At 44.4% G+C, this 18,566-nt stretch overlaps 2 protein-coding genes and 1 long non-coding RNA gene across 3 annotated transcripts in view; all 3 read right to left on the minus strand.

The window, feature by feature from the left end:
* Positions 1-5,874: 5,874 nt before the first annotated feature.
* LOC127593773 (uncharacterized) lies at positions 5,875-7,429 on the minus strand. Its single transcript, XR_007960500.1, has 2 exons — positions 6,717-7,429; positions 5,875-6,535 (listed from the first exon to the last, which is right to left on the minus strand). It is a non-coding gene; the product is annotated as an uncharacterized LOC127593773 (long non-coding RNA).
* Positions 7,430-8,281: 852 nt separating this feature from the next.
* LOC127593738 (oocyte zinc finger protein XlCOF6.1-like) overlaps positions 8,282-18,566 on the minus strand; it is a 653,221-nt gene continuing 642,936 nt past the window's right edge. The window contains exon 3 of the mRNA XM_052055362.1: positions 8,282-8,499. Coding sequence (XP_051911322.1) covers positions 8,417-8,499 — 83 coding nt within the window. The 3' untranslated portion in view covers positions 8,282-8,416. The remainder of the gene's footprint in view (positions 8,500-18,566) is intronic.
* LOC127593741 (gastrula zinc finger protein XlCGF57.1-like) overlaps positions 12,673-18,566 on the minus strand; it is a 36,958-nt gene continuing 31,064 nt past the window's right edge. The window contains exon 4 of the mRNA XM_052055384.1: positions 12,673-12,935. Within this exon, the coding sequence (XP_051911344.1) occupies positions 12,688-12,935 (248 nt within the window). The 3' untranslated portion in view covers positions 12,673-12,687. The remainder of the gene's footprint in view (positions 12,936-18,566) is intronic.

Below are 18,566 nucleotides of genomic sequence, written 5' to 3' on the forward strand. Positions count from 1 at the left end.
TGGTGTCTCCAAAATCCAAACAAGCCGATGTATTTTTGGGCATCCTTTTTGTTATGTGGGACTGGGAAGTTCGCTACTTTTTCTTTAGCTTTTTTGGTGATTTCTCTTTCACCTTTATTCCAGATTACGCCCAAAAATTTGACAGTTTGGGCGGGTCCTTGAATTTTTGCCGGGTTAATTTCCCACCCGTGATCTTTCATGTGTTCCACAATTTTGTTTAACCACTCTTTCACTTCCTGCTCTGAGTTTCCTTGCACCATGATATCATCGATGTAATGTGACACCAACAAGTGTCTGGGTACCGGCAGTTCCGCCAAGTGTTCAGCCACAATCCTGTGACATATGGTCGGGCTGTGCAAATACCCTTGAGGTAGACGAGTAAAAGTATACTCTCTCCCTTCCCACGTGAAAGCAAACTGCTCCATTCTGTTCTCAGGAATCGGTATGGTGAAGAAGGCGTTAGCCAAATCAATCACTCCATACCAAGTTCCACTGTGATGCTGCACCCTTTCGATGATGCTGACAGCATCTGGTACAGCAGAAGTCAAGGCTGGTGTCATTTTGTTCAATCGTCGGTAATCAACGGTCATTCGCCATGTATCGTCTGATTTCCTTACCGGCCACAAGGGGTTGTTCCACTTTGTGGTCACCGGCTTCAGCACACCTGCTTCCAAATATTCTTTGATGGTAGCAGTGATCTCTTCTTGTCCCCCCGGAATTCGATATTGTTTAAGGGAGACTGTTTCTGTGGCTTCAGGTATGGGAAATGGTGTCATTTTTACCTTTCCTACCAAAATCGTTCGTATCTCAGTTTCTGTTACTGTTCCGAATTGGAATTTTCCCATTTTCAAATGCAAAGTCATTCCAGCCAGAATGTTCATTCCAACTATCCACTCTGGGATAGGTGTCACAACAACCTCAAATTTTTGTATCGGCATCTTTCCGATTTTTAATGGGAGGACAACTGCTTTTCCTTTCACCACTTGTCCTCCCAATCCCCTTAAAGGAATTATTTCACCCTTCATTTTGTCAGGGTTTCCATGAATCAATGAGGCCTCCGCTCCTGTGTCAACCAGTGCCATCACTTTTGGTACCGAATTGTTCCAATAAATTTCAAGTTGGACGTGGGGTCGGATATCCCCTACTGACCAACGGTGGACGATTTGACTCTGGCTGGTTGACTGAGTTTGGCCTTCATCCTAGTTGAGGAGATTAAAAGTTCGTGATTTCCTGTCCTTATTCTTTCTTGTGTTTTTAGGCTTTGCTCGCCCTTTCTTTACTGCTGCGACATAGCTGGGCCCTCTTACGTCAACCAGCATGTCTTCACCTGAGTCTGTACTTTCTTCCTCATCCTCTTCCTCTCTGTAAGTTTCAAGGGGAGGGGCTCTTGCCTGCACTCCCGGCGATACCATTCCTTTTAAGAGGGTCGCTAGTTGTGCTATGTCTGATTTTATTTCTTTTTTATTTGTTCCCATACTCAAGCAGTTTACTTTCAATCCGCATTGTCTGCATTTCGCGGCTAAGGCACTGGTGGGTAGCCCATCAATTTCTTCTGCCGGGACTCCCGCAGCTATCAGTGCCTTCCACATTTCTCGTCGGTTCCCTCCCCCTTCAGATGACTTTGAGTTTGTCTTTTTCTCCTCTTTTTCTGACCTATAATTCTTTGGTTCAGGTCGGGGAGGGCGTGTTGCGTCTCCCCAGTCTCCCAAAGTCGCCAATTCCACTAGGCGCGTTTTAACATCACTGAAACTGTTCTCAGCTGCTCCTAGCAAGATGGTGAGTACTGCTGATCTGTAATGAGAAGGAGCATCTCTAATCATTGCATCTCGCACCACTTTTGGTATGGGTGAGTCATCAATAAAAGCATGGCCTGCCCGTGAGATGGCTTCGCGAGTGCACAATCTTCCCATACGATGTATCGCATCACGCATAGTTGACCATTGGCCTTTGACCTCAGGCCAGTCATGCCAAGTGGGATACACCGCCTGCGCAGCCATTGCATACAGGGTAAACAGTGTCATTCGGTCTGCGTCTCGCAATTCTCGGCCCAATGCTCGATATTCAGTGTTCAAGCGCGAGTCATTGTTAAGGCCACCGAAGCGCAAATAGTCCCCTGCATCAAGCCCTACAGAATCTGCTCCTTCTTCAAACATTCGCCTTATCCAGGCGTCAGTAGGTTCGCCCTGTTTTTGCCTATATTTTGTTGTCAAATGAGCAATTTCTTCTTGTGAAAAATCCTCCATTGTTATTGTTATTCGTGGTGGGGGCTCTGGCTGCGGAGTTGCTTGCACAATGGGGTTTCCTTCCCCATCCACTATCACCACACCATTTGCATCTCTTTCTTCCAGAAATACAGGAGGAACAACCCGTTTCTCTTCCCGCCTGCGGGTGATGGGTTGTATTTTTACATGGTTCAAATTTGGATACAACTGCTGAGGTTTCATCTCGCTGCCGTATGTCATTTCTCCATCGCCATCTCCCCACAAGTCTCCGCTCCACCCTTCTGGTTCCCAACTCTAGGGCAACTCCATGGTAAAAGAGAGGACCTGTTTCGGGTGAGCTTGGCGTGGTTTTTTGTTACCTTTTTCTCGTACCAATTGAGAAATGTAAGAAACTGATTTTTCTAACATTCCTTGCGCTTTTTCTCTGTCTGATTCAAGCGTTTTAATTTTTTCCTCTAATTCAGTTATATTTTTATCTTTTAATAACTCTGAAGCACATTCTTTATCCAAAGCCTTTGATCTTTCTTTCCAAGCTTCAGCACAAATCCACAACATCTCACGAATCCCCTTCAGCGGGGCTTTCTCCTTTATCTCCACCTGGCTGAGTATATCCTTAATCAGCGGTGGAGAAGCCAAAGGAAATGCTCCCATCCACGGCTTGGGGCGTCCCCCGTACCGTCTAAGGAGTTTCCCTATTTCCCTAAACTCATTGCTTTCCCATCCGGAAACGCAATCCTCCTTAGGAGACACTTCCTCTCCTTTCACAGTTTTTCTAACAAAACAATCCTCCTTAGGAGACACTTCCTCTCCTTTCACAGTTTTTCTAACAAAACAACAAGCCATTTCTGAATGTATTCTCCAGTGATCCTGCCGACAATGCCAAAAATGTTTTGAAACACTTCTGATACTCAATTTGAATGAGTATCAAGTTTTATAAAGGATCGTCGCACTCAGAAATAACGACAAGACACTTCTGGCTACCAACAATAGGCACTTTATTGGTCCCACACAGAAATGATAACACAGTTCCAACAAGTTGTATGAAGCTAAAGAACTCTTACCGTGTGCCAGTAGGGTGGAGAGCCAACACCCTCAGCAGAGTGAGCTTCAATACGAGCTAGGCGTTCGTACGTAAACCCATAGCGGACTCTGCTAAAGTAGCATCACTCCCATCCTTTTATCCTCTAAAGTGTGTGCATCGGGAGGGGTGAGTGGCCATTCTCATCCCTTCCTACGCCACACTGTTTGTTGTGTAACCAAGTGGCACGGACTTGTAATCATTTACCGTATTTTCACGACTATTCGACGCATCGTACTAATGGCCGCAGTCTCATTAATGCGTATTGCTCATATGCTCATTTCTGTATTTTACACATACACAGGACGCATCGTACGAATAGCCGCAGTTTTACAGTGGTAAAACATACGCCAGCTTAAACATACTGCATGCACGCGCGCACTCTAACACGTTAGCTTGAAGCATACGGTAGCATGCCAAGACATACAGATACGATAAAAACACGTTTTTAAAAAGGCAACGAAAGCAGAACTGAGTTCGGGTGTATTTTATTTAGCCATCGTACAATGTTCTCACGTTTTCGATCAATCATCACCCAGAAATCCATCAAAGTCCTCATCCTCTGTATCAGAAGCAGAGGACTGCACATCTCAGTTGTCATTGAATGCATCACATGCTAGTGTGAGTTGCTACGCATTGCCGAGCGGAAAGAAGGAGTAGCAACAGCAAAGTCAACATTTCTCTCGTGTGAAGCTTTCCCACATTTGAAAGTAAAGAACAGAGCGAAACATGGTGGCAGCGCGCGTGTGTGTAGAAAGAATTGAACAATTGTGCAAGTACCGTAATCCATCAAAAACGCCGCATTCCCTCTCGTTGTTGCGTATTGTGGCGTAACTCGCCCAGCGCTGCCTCTCACTCTTTGTAAAGTTGTGTTTGCCATCGATCATTGTTCCCATGCTGTTCGCAACTTTACTTTGAACGCCCGGTTGATGCCAATGTCCAGCGGTTGGAGTTCTTTAGTCAAGCCTCCGGGAATAACGGCAAGCTCAGAGTTCATTTGCTTGACTTGATTTTTCACCGCTGCTGTGAGATGGTCACGCATGCCAAAAGCATAACCGGTGGCTTTAAGTTTTAACTGAGCTTCGTAGGCATGTCTCTTTGTCGAATTTATTTTCAGGGGTTCTTAGAAACCAAAACCGGAGTTGTTTTGCAACAATGCACATTGCCACACGCTATACAAGTGTTGGTACTGGCTTGAGGCGTCCACTTACACGCCCACCCTTCACCATTGGCGGACTAGCTTGTCTGTCCTCTCTCTCCCTCTCTCTCTCTCTCTCCCTCTCCATATATGTATATATACACGCCCACCCTTCCCTGATTGGCCGACTTCTTTCACAGTCACTTCCGCCTTTTCTCTGTATAAACAGCGTGTCGGCTGTCAGTCAGATTTTGGAACTCAGCGCATATAAAGGACGCTCCGAACCATAAGGCGTCCTGTCCATTTTGGAGAAAATTTAAGACTTTTAATGGCGCCTTATAGTCGTGAAAATACGGTACTTGCAATTATTCCAAAGCAGGTTCAAGAGTTTATCTCACTTGTGATCATTTAAAAGCATTCCAAAGGGTTTATCTTATTTGTAATCATTTACTTGCAATTATTCCAAAGCAGGTTCAAGCCAAAGGGTTTATCTCACTTGCAATCATTCCAAAGCAGGTTCAAGAGTTTACCTCTGAGAAGATATACATTGGTTAAAGAAAACATCACAAAATATCTTAATATACCAGGTGGTGAACAATTCTCAGTATGCTGCTTGATGGTGTTGAACTCGAGCCTGTTGTGTTGGCGTACTGGTGCGGGGGTGGACGATAAGTTTGTCATGTCTTAAGGAGGCAGTTTCCTCTCTGTCCCGTGCAGCTTTTAATTTTGGGAGGAGCTCTTTTCTTTTTTGTTGTACGGCATCTGTAAGGTTTCCGTTGATGTATTGTAGATGTTGGAGCCTTTTAAGTATTTTGCTTTCTGTAGGGGGCAGCCCGGTAGTCCAGTGGTTAGCACGTCGGCTTTACAGTGTAGAGGTACCGGGTTCGATTCCAGCTCCGACCTCCCTGTGTGGAGTTTGCATGTTCTCCCCGGGCCTGCGTGGGTTTTCTCCGGGTGCTCCGGTTTCCTCCCACATTCCAAAAACATGCGTGGCAGGCTGATTGAACACTTTAAATTGTCCCTAGGTGTGAGTGTGAGCGTGGATGGTTGTTTGTCTCTGTGTGCCCTGCGATTGGCTGGCAACCGATTCAGGGTGTCCCCCGCCTACTGCCCGGAGACAGCTGGGATAGGCTCCAGCACCCCCCGCTACCCTAGTGAGGATCAAGCGGTTCGGAAGATGAATGAATGAATGAATGAATGAATGAATGCTTTCTGTAGGATCCTTGATCTGTCCTTGTATTTTAGAAATTTCACCACAACCGGCCTCGGTCGAGGTATTCCAGGTTCTTGTCTTCCTGTGCTATCTCCACCTCAATTTGCCCCTGTATCAGCAGCTTCTCCTTGAGGATTTTTTTAAACGTTTTCCTCATTTTAAGTCCACGTTTCTCCCGGGTTTTCCTCAATTCCATCAATTACCAAGTTGTTTCTTCTTGACCGTCCTTCCAAGTAGTCCATCTTGTCTGTAAATACTAGCATGCCGTCACATATTTTGTAGAATTCTGTTTGCATGTCTTTGGAATGGCCAGTTTGACAGATTAGATTTTTTTTTATGTCGTCTACCTCTTTTTGGGTAAAGTTGATGCTGGTTTTTATTTCTTGGACTTCCCTGGTAAAGGTGTCAAGTCGTGAGTTTGTTGAGTCTAGTATCATCTTGACAAATCCTTTGAAATTTTCCTGTTGTTGTTACAAGAGCGCTGTAAAAAGCTTTTTTTTGTTGCTGCAGTAATTCGTTTACTTGAGTGAGGGTCAGGAAGTCCTCATCCTGCTTTGTGTCTTGCTTCTGTTTGGGTGGCATTTTGTCGGGTCTCGTTGCTAGCCGGTTGTATGCTAGTTTGTGACGTGTACAGTGGGCTTGCTGCTGGGTGTTTCTAAAGTGGCAAGTGGGTTTGTCGGCTCCCTCACGCTCGCTGGGGTTTGGCTGGTTGGTCTCTGGTGGTGGGTTCTAATGAAGGTAAACATTGAAATACAGGAAAAACTTCTGTTTTAGGGCTCCTGGTTTTATATCTCACTGCTGGGAAACCAATCACGAATCTCACCGATGTTGAGGGAGGGATTTGAAGAAGACTCAGCTGATCCAAGATTTTGAAGCAAAGAGAACTTTATTGGCCAGCGAGCAACACACAGTATCAAACAACAATTCATATAGCTCCATCACACATTTCATGACAAAATGGAAGATGTCCATTTTATTTAGGATCGCATCCAAAAAAAGGCGATGCAACACATCACTTAATGCGCGGTGTGCTATCCAGACAAGGATAAAAATTAAAAAAAAAACGAAACAAAACAAAAAAGACAAGAATGAATTCAAATGACCAAACCTCTATGAGAACTAATGAGAACAAACTACATTCAAACGTTGCAAATAAAAAACTAACTGTAATAAAGAATTCAAAAGTATTATAACACTGATAACAATGATAGATTTTCTAATTTATTACAACAACCAAAAAGGTCAAAAAAACTTTTCAATGCACTGAAGGAAAAGAAATCTCAGCATCTCAGTAAGAAGGTACATAAAATACAATCAGCCTGATGAATCCTGCTCAGTCGAGATGTGAAAATTTCATTGATCACAGTTAATCTTCTTTTAATATACTTTTCTGCTTGGCTCTCGACGAAGGCGGACACTTTTTGCACAGCTCCCCTGCCCTCCCAAATTTTTTTTTTTCGTGCTCGCCACTTAGTCTTTTGTGCTGTCTTTGTCCAACTCTTTTTCCCTAGCCTCCTACCATGTTTTCATCCGAAGAACTAACTATTGAATTAGTTGGCTGGTCTCTCGATGTAATCGACAACATTTTTTCGACGGAAAGAGCGGGCAGTGGGGAGCCTGCTTGCCCTCCGGGGACACTTGCTGCCGGATACGCCCTGGATCCATGGAGAAAGTGGAGACTGGTGTGCCTGACAGTACTGTCCGTGGAGGAATGTGGAAGACATCTACATCATTGGCCTTTTGATAACAGGTATGCTGCTGTTTCGTGTTGGCAGCTTGCCAACACCAAACAACCGACGGGAGCGGCTCTATTGGAAATGAAGAAGCTGCCGGTCACTCTGGATGGCTTGGCGCGAATGTCCAACACTCAGACTGACAACACTGAGGAGATACAGACCAAGGACTCAAGGCTGTCTGGAATTGTTGGCGGCCGTCTCTCCAAAACAAACAACGCTATCTGGCCTTTCCCCTGGACGGAAATACGCATGGAGTCTCGAGCCCCCACCACCCCCCCCCCTCCTTCTCGGCCATGGACTGACAAGCCGGGACTGTCTTCATGATGAGCAGACCTCGACGAAGCAGCTATGACCTGTACACGCATATACATACACAACTGGACAAGCACACACGCATACACGTCCTTGTTATCACCGTCTTCATCGCTCCGATTCTTTTTCCCCCGTGACGTGGTTCAATAATGCGGAGCGCAACGGTGACCGTGCAACTGGTCATTTTTCGGCCGCGTCGCGGTTACCTCCACCCACTTCCCATTCATCCTCCCCCTTATACATGTTATGTCTTGTGACTTGTAGTAACTGTCATATGCCTATTTATGTGCTGGGTCTTTTTTTATCCTAGAATTAAATTATCCTCGGAAGAGGATAGTTCGAGCGTGGGGTTTTTTTCTTTCTCCCTACCCAGCGTTTTTGCTTTCTGAATTCTGATTGTAATTTCCCCATTGCGGGACAAATAAAGGATATCTTAATCTTAATCTCATCATCAAAAGGAAAAAGGTTTCTCACGAGTGTGCGTTCTTATGCGCGGAATTAAGTGTCCTTTCTGAGAGTATCTTTGGCCACAAATTTAGCAGGAAAAATATTTCTTACCAGTGTGCGTTTTTTTCATGATAATTTACACTTCCCTTCTGAGAGAATCTTTGGCCACAATCTGAACAGGCAAACAGTTTCTCACCAGTGTGTATTTTCGTGTTTTTTTAAGCTTCCCTGCTGAGAGAATCTTTAGCCACAATCTGAAGAGGCAAATGTTTATTCACCAGTGTGGGCTCGAATGTGCCTTTTTAAGTTACTGTTACAAGAGAATTTTTTATCATAAACTAAGCAGGCAAGAGGTTTCTCACCAGTGTGTGTTCCGGTGTGTTTTTAAGGTTTTCTTCTGAGAGAATCTTTGGCCACAATCCGAACAAGCAAAAGGTTTCTAACCAGTGTGTGTCCTTTTGTGATAATTTGTGTCCCTTCTGAGAGAATCTTTGGCCACAAACTGCGCAGGCAAAAGGTTTCTCACCAGTGTGGGTTCTTGTGTGACTTTTTAAGCTTCCCCAATGGGAGAATCTTAGCCCACAGTCGATGCAAGCAAAAGGTTTCTCACCACTGCGGGTTCTTTTATGAACATTTAAGTCTCCCTTTCGAGAAAATCTTTGGCCACAAACTGTGCAGGCAAAAGGTTTCTCACCAGTGTGTATACTTTTATGAACATTTAAGCTTGCCTGATTGGAGAATCTTTGCCCACAGTCGGTGCATGCAAAAGATTTCTAACCAGTGTGGGTTCTTTTATGAACATTTAAGTATCCCTTTCGAGTAGTGATGGGTCCATGAGGCCTCATGAGGCGTGTCGACACACTGACACACTGTGTTGATACTGTGCTGATACTGTGTCACTGACCACTGCCACCTGCTGGACCTTCAAGATCCCTGCAGCCAACCCACTTAACAGACTGAACTGACTGATAAATTGTTTTGTATATTGAACATATAAAATATACAATTCGGTAATAAATTGGCAAAAGGTGAAGGTAAGATATAAAAAAAGGAAAAGAAAATAGTCATCATCACAAATATGTGTTCAAAGGAGTAGAAAGAAGCAAAAAACCTACCCCGAGTCCTACCCCTTCATATATATGAATTGATCATTTTTCTAAATAGGAAAGAAAGTCTAAATATCAACAAATGCTTTTCCCCTTATGTATGCTGTACTAATACATTTTTACAACATTAGGTTTGTATATACAGTACATACTCTTTAGAGCACATGTATATGTCGATTTTCTCATATTCATAATGGATGCTACATTTCATTAATATATTAAATAATCTCATCAATGTATTTCTGATGTATTGCTATATTTCATGAGTGTATCGAATTTATGAGCTTAATTCTGATTTGTGTAGTTGTCTTGTACTACTCTCGAATTCATTTTTAATCTCAGCAAGAGAGTTCCTCATTTTACTGGTCCGTTTCAGAATCATTCCACAGATTTACACCTATTACAGATACACTCCTTTGTGTGATGTTCGTTCGTGTTTTGGATTTTTTTGTATAGATTAGTACCCCCTAAATTATGACAACTTTCTCGAATTTTAAAAAGCTTCTGGATCTTTTTGGCAAAGGTTATTATTGTGTGCTTTGTACATTAATTGGGCGATTTTGAAGTCAATCAGGTCATGAGATTTCATTGTTTAATTTGATAAACAGTGGATTTGTGGGTTCCGTCCATTTGGAGGCAGTGATTGTTCCGATTGCTTTGTATTGTTGTTTTAAAACAGTGTTTTACTGGCATTTCCCCATATTCCCACACAATAGGTCAAATATGGAAGTAATAAAAGTATAAGGTGTACAAGGATCTCTTATTCAGCACATCCTTAGTTTTTGGGAGGATCCCTATGGTTTGGGATATTTTTCTTTTATTATCTATTATGTAGCTGCCAGCACGGTTTTGCATCTACAACTGTTCCAAAACATTTTCATAAGGTCATTCATCGATTTGATGATGAAGTGTATACAATATCCTTCACATCCATGCATTCATTTTGCAACATTCAATGTGTTCAAATAATGTGAAGATCATTTGAATGAGGATGCTTGTGGGCTTTTATTTCACAAATTTTTATTGAGAAAAATAATATGCTCCAATGTTTTAAACTTCAGCCTGTTGCGTCTTTTACAAGCGATTTCTCCTGCTGTGGAGAACACACGCTCACAAGGGACGGATGAGGCTGGCGTACAAAGGAACTCCTTTGCGAGGTGGGAGAGGTTTGGGAAAGAAGTGTGTTGGTCCTTCCAGTACAGCTGCTTCCTGGAACCTTGATTGTCAAACATGGAGTGGAGAGTCAACCAATAATAATTACTGATTGTCAATTAAATCATCAACATAGCAACCGTGAAAAGATGAGTGAACGTTTGTATACCTGGCGTAATACTTGGTGTATCGCGAACTTCATTCTCATGCTTGGCCCGATAATGCCTCAGCATGGTGGAGGTGCTTCTGTTGGTGTATGACAATTCGACTTGACAAATTCGACATTTCACCTGTAATGAAATGTGAATAAGAAGTAACTAAGAGTTACCTTGAAATGTATTCGGATTAGAAATGGTACAACACGTCAATAATCTGAGCTGAGTGCCTCTCGCCGACAGAAGGCGATTTGAATAAATAAATAAATAATACCTTATTCTCCAGGACATCAAAATGGTCCCACACGGCGGATGATTTGCGTCTCTGCTCCATAATCGGCAAGGAAGGCAAGGCACGAACACGAAGTCTGCACTGACACGAACTTCGACAAGCGAGCGTGAGTGAGGTCTGGCTTGTTTCGGCAAGTGGCATTGTGTCGCCAAACCCACTTCCTTATAAACACTGTGCGGCGGGCTTTTGCTGCGTCAACGCCCTCTGCACTGAGTCGACGCCCCCTGGACAAAGTGGCGCAGCCTGTACTGTGCCAAGCAGCCGATGCGGTCTAAACTGCACCGGTGCAGTTCACATGTCAATTAGCAGCCTGTACTGTGTCAACACAGTCGATGTGTCAATTAGCAGCCTGGACTGTGTCAACGCAGCCGGTGTGTCAATTAGAAGCCTGGACTGTGTCAATGCAGTTCACGTGTCAATCACGTGACGTAATGAAGCAGCAGCGGAGTGCGGCCGGGCGGGGAGGCGTCTTGGTCGGATTAAAGGTGTTGGAACGCGGCCCGCGGAAGTCATCGCGAGCACCGGAGGAGAGCCCCGGCGGCGTCGCCGAGCGTGGCCGGCGGGGAGGCGTCTTGGTCGGATTAAAGGTGTTGGAACGCGGCCCGCGGAAGTCATCGTGAGCACTGGAGGAGTTGCCCGGCGGCGTCGCCGAGCGTGGCCGGCGGGGAGGCGTCTTGGTCGAATTGGGAAAATGTCAATGCATCGGTGTCGCTGGACCCATCACTACTTTCGAGAAAATCTTTGGCCACAAACTGTGCATGCAAAACGTTTCTCACCAGTGTGGGTTCTTGTGTGACTTTTTAAGCTTCCCTTATGAGAGAATCTTTTCCCACGGTCTTTGCATGGAAAACGTTTCTCGCCTGTGTGTATTTTCATGTGATGTTCTAAGATTCCCTTACGGGAGAATCTTTGCCCTCAGTCGGTGCATGCAAAAGGTTTCTCACCAGTGTGTATTATTTTATGAACATTTAAGTGTACATTTTGAGAAAATCTTTGGCCACAAACTGTGAATGCAAAACGTTTCTCACCATTGTGTCTTGTCATGTGACGTTTTAAGCTTCCCTTCAGAGAGAATCTTAGGCCACAAATTGAGCAGGAAAAAGGTTTCTCACCAGTGGGGGTTCTTACATGTCTTTTTAAGCTTCCTTTATGGGAGAATCTTTGCCCACAGTCTGTGTATTCTTTGATGAATATTTAAGTGTCCCTTTTGAGAAAATCTTTGGCCACAAACTGTGCAGGGAAAAGGTTTCTCACCAGTGTAAGAGCTCATATGTCTTTTCAAAGAACTCTTCCAAGTAAACATCTTCCCACACGGAGAAGAGTTGCAGGGTTTGTTGTCAGTGTGACATATCAGATCCTGATCCTGATCCTGGGCAATCGGCCCCCGTCAGGGACTTGCCCCCCCCCTCCCGGGTCCCACACCCGGCACGAATCCCGTTGGTGTCTCGCAAGGTTCCCCGCCAACATTTCCTTCCCACACCTCCCGCAAGCTACACTTCTCCCTCCGCGCCCACCCTCCCAATTCGCCCTTCGCCCCCCCACCCCCCGCCCTCCCTACACGCGCCACGCCCGCTCCCTCCCTTCTCCCTCTTTCCCCTCTCCACCTCATACTCTCTGCAGACTCTTTCACACCTTCTCATGTGTCTGGCATAGTTTGCTTTCGTCACCCACCTTTCACACCCTCCACACTGTCTCCCTTCTCCTCATACGCTCCTCCCGTGCAACTCCTTTGGTGACTCATTTTATTACCTTTCGACGCAAACCTCCTTCCACACTTCTCGCACTCAAACTCCACCTGTTCCCCGTTCCTGCGGTGTATGCGTTTCTCGTGCATGGTTAGACCAGCTCTACTCCTGCACACTTTTCCGCAGATTCTTCATCCTCCTCCTCCTCCTCCTCCTCCTCAACGCTTGATGATGTGTCACTATCTTTCATGCAAGGGTGCTCTTGCTCCTCCTCTTTTTTCATGTCAAGGGTCTGCTGCTCCTCTTCCTCTTTAAAGGAGACCTCTTTTTTCTCCTCTCCCTCTTTAATGTGAGAGGGCTCTGCATCCAGCCGCTTGGGACAAACATCTTCCCTGATGTCTGAAAGACACAAGAAGACAAACATGCATGGAATTATAGTTTATATTTACCATGAAGGTTATTAAAATAGCCAGATCAATCAATCAACCAAACCTCAATTACATAGCACTTTTCATCAATAAAAGTGCAACTCAAAAGTGCTGTGCAATTAAAGCACCAAAATTACAACATAAAAAGAGGACCCCCCAACATACACTGATACACATCACAAGATGCCTATGTGCACACGCACACGCGTGCACACGCAAGCACATACACACACACACACACACACACACCAATGAACTATGTGTATATTTAAAAAAAGAGGAAAAGAACACCCAATGTAAGCTAATCCACAATGATAAGAATGACAGCTGTTAGTTATCCTAAAACCAGACCAGATCTCGGGCACACTAGGCCACCCCAAGTATTCCTACCAGACTACTTTCTCAGACTCAGACTGTGCTCAACCACAAACTGTTGCGGGTTTCACAGCAGGATGGTCAACAACTTGAAGAAAACTGGAATCCGTGTTCAATTACTGACTGAAATCATGGATTTGGCTGATCGACGCCACTAAAGAGACATAAGCCACGGACTCAAGGCTGTCTTAAATTCTTGGGCAGCCTGCTACCAAAACAACATCTGCTATCTCGACCTTCCCCTGATGAAAATATGCACGGAAGCTAGTCCCCCACCATTACCCCCTCCCTCATACATTCCCTTGATTCACCGTCTTCATTGTTTATGTTTTGTTACCTGTTGTAACTGTCATATGATTATGTTGGAGGTTTTTTTGCCTCACTCAAATTATCCTCAAAATGAGGGTAGTTCAAGTGTGGGTTTTTTCTCCCTCTCTCCCTCCCGTGGTTTCTTTCTGACCTTCGGGTTGAGTGAACGCTGGCGCGTTTTGGCTGCCCCTGCTCAACCCGTATTATTTTGTGTTTTTTGTTATTGTAAAGTTTGGGTTCACTGCCCAATTTGTTGCCGCATATAAAACAGAAGTGAACTGAACCCAAAACGTTATCATGTTGCTGTTAGTCAGCAAGTCCCCCCTAAAAAAAAATAAATCGCTGCCGTGTGAGCCGCGTAAATATCACAACTTGATACAAAAACGAACAACATTCGTCACACTGAATTAACATTACTTCACGTGTTCTACAACATACTCCACTTCACAAGGCACATTCACAACAACCGCGACCTTAACAAAGAAAGTAAAAATAAATTTTCCATGTCCTCGTCAAAAAGACCTTCAAGCATTAGAAAGAAAAGCCAAATGAGCTCCTGCTGCAGGCATCGCACGTCAAATCTCGAGTCGTTCGACAGTCGCCCTGACGACTTGGACATCAAGATGGCATCAAGATGCTGACCAGAAAATGTGCGACCCACCCGCTGTGTCCAAAAAGAGGTCCAAAAGCAAACCGCAAAATAACTATACAAATCAGTTTTAAGCCAATTAACTGATGAGATGCCCTAATGTAACGGGGCACCAATTTTGAAAAGTGACGCATAAATATGCTCCCGTATATGCTCAAACAGTTCGTGCACAAACCGAAAGTCGCACAAACCTACCTAAATATAGCCGGCAAAACGCGCTTGCTTATATCAAGATTCTTCCCTTCGCCCGTTAAACCGAGATGTACCCAATAAAACGACCCATCACTATATGAAGCAATACATTCAGTCATTCAACGTCCGATCCGCTTATATCCTCACGAGGTTCACGGGGGTGAGTGGAGCTTATTCCAGCCATCTCCGGGCAGTAGGAGGGGGACAACCCGAACCGGTCGCCAACCAATTACAGGGCACACAGACACAAGCACAACCACCCAAGCCCATGCTCACACCTAGGGACAATTTAGAGTTTCCAATCAGGCAGTCATGCAGGTCATCGCAATATTAATATGAAACAAATCAACACACACACAAAACGGGAGATAAGATGAGATGAGTTTGTTGTACTTCCTCCTACAACCTCTCAAATCACTATTACCTGTTCACATTCCAACAAACAAACAAACAAACAAACAAACACCCATCAGGAAGCCACAACAAAGTAGCACGGTTAAGCACTGTGCATTTTTCCAGCGTTAAAGGGGATCGACATAACAACATAGACACACAAAATAAATGCCAACCAGGCGACAAAAGAAAAACATCATGCTAGTGTGCAACAGCTCATCCCTTTTTCTTTTTCTTTTTCCCTAGCACTCTTCCAGCATGCAGAGTTCACACCAGACACTGCTGTCAAAAGGCTTATCTATGCCACAACTGTCTTTGGTAAACACCAGCTAGGGTGCGTGATTCTCAAAAATGCCACTGTTGACCTTAAAACGTGCAGTCATACTAAGTTAACGAAGCCAATTGTAAATTATTCACACGTGACCCTGAAACGTGCTGATTAAAGCTGCAAGATTTTGCTCTTGTGACAAACGAAATTAGAAATCCAGCCTGTGTATGCACAAATGAGATGTGTCGTAAAATCTGACGGGTTTTTTTATGACTCAAACCAACAAGAATTTGTATGTTCGACGATAGCTTCAACTCGAGTCATTAAATTTCATAATGACGGAAGGCACAACACAATCCACGGATAGCAAATTTGTAACAGAATTTTCCAAATTCATGAGACAAGACCATCATTCCTCCCACATCAGGAGCCGTGATGGCTCTTCTCAGGTTTCAAGAGAAATGTGCATCTTATGAACGTAATCTAAAAAAAACATTGGAACATAATCGGAACATTCTGGCAATTAGCAGCATAACAGAAGCATTTATAAAACAAATAAGATAATTGAAACCCACAGACATTAACATTCACAAATCATCCAGATCAAGGCCTTCACTGTAGACTTACACATTCTAACTCCTCCCAGAAAGTTAACAACGTCCCACACACGTCCACTGTTTACGACTTACAACCATCTAAGCATCTCGTGACCTTCCGGCCCTTTTCAACCTAAACACACGGTGACCTCCTCATTCGTAGCATCACTGTGTCAAACCCCACCTGCCTGTGCCTTTCTTTATTCTCAACATACTCAACTTCCATCATCACCTTACGTCTCACCATCAATATTTTCACTTGCCTGTCACCCACTATAAGTATCCAAAACTCTCTGTGTCACCACACCCATACTCAACCATTTTATTTCTTTACCTGATTTACACATACTTCATGTAGCGCCGGTTGAAATAATGAAGCTGAAGTGGTGTTAGGAATTATAATAAAAACAGTTTCAATTACAAGTACCGGTAATTATAATAGATGCTATACAAACCTTCTACACTGCAAAAGCCAGAAAACAAAACAAACAAGACTCCAGGAGTCGCGCCAAGAGTCACGCTTATCTACACACCCACACGCAAAGACTAATCCAACACATATTCGCAGACACAACCCTACAGACAAACCAAAATATTCACCTTACTACCGCTCACAACCAAGTTAAGCACATCCAAACTTTTAATTTTGTCATCCGCGAGAAGACTTCACTCCATCCAAATATCGATACAGTATACACCATCAATTTACTGTCAAACAAGCCGCCATCCAAACTTGTTGCTCCTCAGCTCCATTTAGATGATATGATTTTCGCAGATCCTCCATTTCCTGGACAAATTGTACCACGTCAATTTTATGTGATGTAATGCCGTCTACGGCTTTTTTTTTACATCTTCTTGTGTCCATATTCTATAAACAGGAATGACAGGCGACTCATCTTTTATGTCTGGATTTGCAACTTCAATCATGGGAAAAGCGTCTCGGACCTCAATCCCGGATGAGTCAACCTTCGTCGCAGCAGGGGAAAAAACTCTACTCCAATTAATTTTTTTGAAAATTCCACTCCCAAATCTCCTTTTCCCCTGGTGGCCATCGGATGGCCCCCTCTGTAAGAGGGTGGAGAGGATGGTGGAAAAGGAGGAGATGTCGGAAGAGTCGGATATAACGGTGGTGTATTTTTCTATCCACACATGCGTGTAGAAAGATAGATGTGTGTCTGTGCAGCGTGCTCATCATTCGCTCCTCAAGCCTTGAGGCTTCCCGATAGTTTTACGTAAATGTGAATCACCCGGAACAGCTGTTCACAGTCTGGTGTTTGATGTTTGCCTTGGATATTTTCGAAGGAGTGTAAAAAGTCGACAAAAGCAAACGTTCTTGGATCAGTTCTTTACAAAACGCTAAGCAAAAACCACTTCTGAGAGAGAACATGAGCTAAAAAGGGCACAAAACGATGAAGGTTAAGGTAATGACCATCTTCGTATCGAAGATCACATATCGATTGGACGTCACTTCCTGAGTGAACGCTGGCGAATTTTGGACGCCGCTACTCCCCGTGATTTTTTGATTTTTAAGTCCATTTTTATGTCATTTTTTATCTTTTATAGCCGACATACTTTATGTCGACCTGCTTTTATGGTCACCGAGTGAACAATGATCAATCCACACTCGATCGGTCGAACTGTCATTACCTGTCATCGAGTATTGAGTTGTCGTTCAGTTGCGGCTAGCGGCTAGCTTACCCACTAACTGTTGCTGCTTCCCGACTTCATTACTACGGTCCGGCTATGTCGATCAGCTGTGAGTGGCTTGCTTTCTGCTGGTTCGCTCTGTGTGTTTTCCACCACTCATTGGAAGCGCTTCACCAATATGCAGCCACTGAGCTCAAACTCAACTTTAGTCCACACGGTCCACCACCGCCTGCTCTGCCCCAACACCCGGACATCCTTTACGTGCCCCGGCGAAGGTGCACTCACCGGGGCTCACGCCGAAACTATCAATACGACAACTCCAGCTCCATCAGGTCGTTCTGGTCAACCGCTCGCCGCCCACGGAAGAACACCGGACGTCGTGCGGATGCCTCTGTGTTGACACGCGTCCCGAGGTCGGATAGCATCGCGGTCGCTCGCAGCTGCACTGCTGTCAACGTTGGCCTACTGAACATCCGCTCCCTTACGAGCAAGGGCCAGTTCGTCCACGACCTCCTGACAGACCGTGAGTTTGACATTCTGTGTCTGACTGAGACCTGGCAGCAGGCAAATGATTATGGTACTCTTAATGAAGCTACTCCACCGGGCTTTGTTTATCACGCTGTGCCGCGCACGACTGGGAGGGGAGGCGGCCTCGCGATGATTCTGCGCGAGGATTGGAAATTTGCACCTGTAAATGTGCCTGCTTTTTTATCTTTTGAAGCGACAGTTATACAGCTCGCTGGATCAACTCCCACACTGATTGCCACTAAATTGCCACCAAAACCAAACAAGAATTTTATCACTGACATTACTACACTCCTCACTCATCTGTATACACTATCACCAAATGTGATTCTCTTAGGAGATTTTAATATACACATGGACAATATCAATAACTCACTCACCAAAGACTTTACCTCCTGTCTGGACAGTTTTGGTTTTCAACAGTATGTCAACTTTCCCACACACAGTAAAGGACATATTCTGGACTTGATCTGCTGTATTGGATTATCACCAACAAACTGTAAAACCAATCTCCTCCCATACACAGATCATCTATTGCTTTCATTCAATGTTAACCTGTCATTTTTCAAATCCAACCCACAACGCATTATACATTTCCGTAAAATCAAGGACATTAACCCGGACAATTTAGAATCACTTATCAACAAC

Source organism: Hippocampus zosterae, chromosome 21 (assembly GCF_025434085.1).
Source record: "Hippocampus zosterae strain Florida chromosome 21, ASM2543408v3, whole genome shotgun sequence".
Taxonomy (NCBI): Eukaryota; Metazoa; Chordata; class Actinopteri; order Syngnathiformes; family Syngnathidae; genus Hippocampus; species Hippocampus zosterae.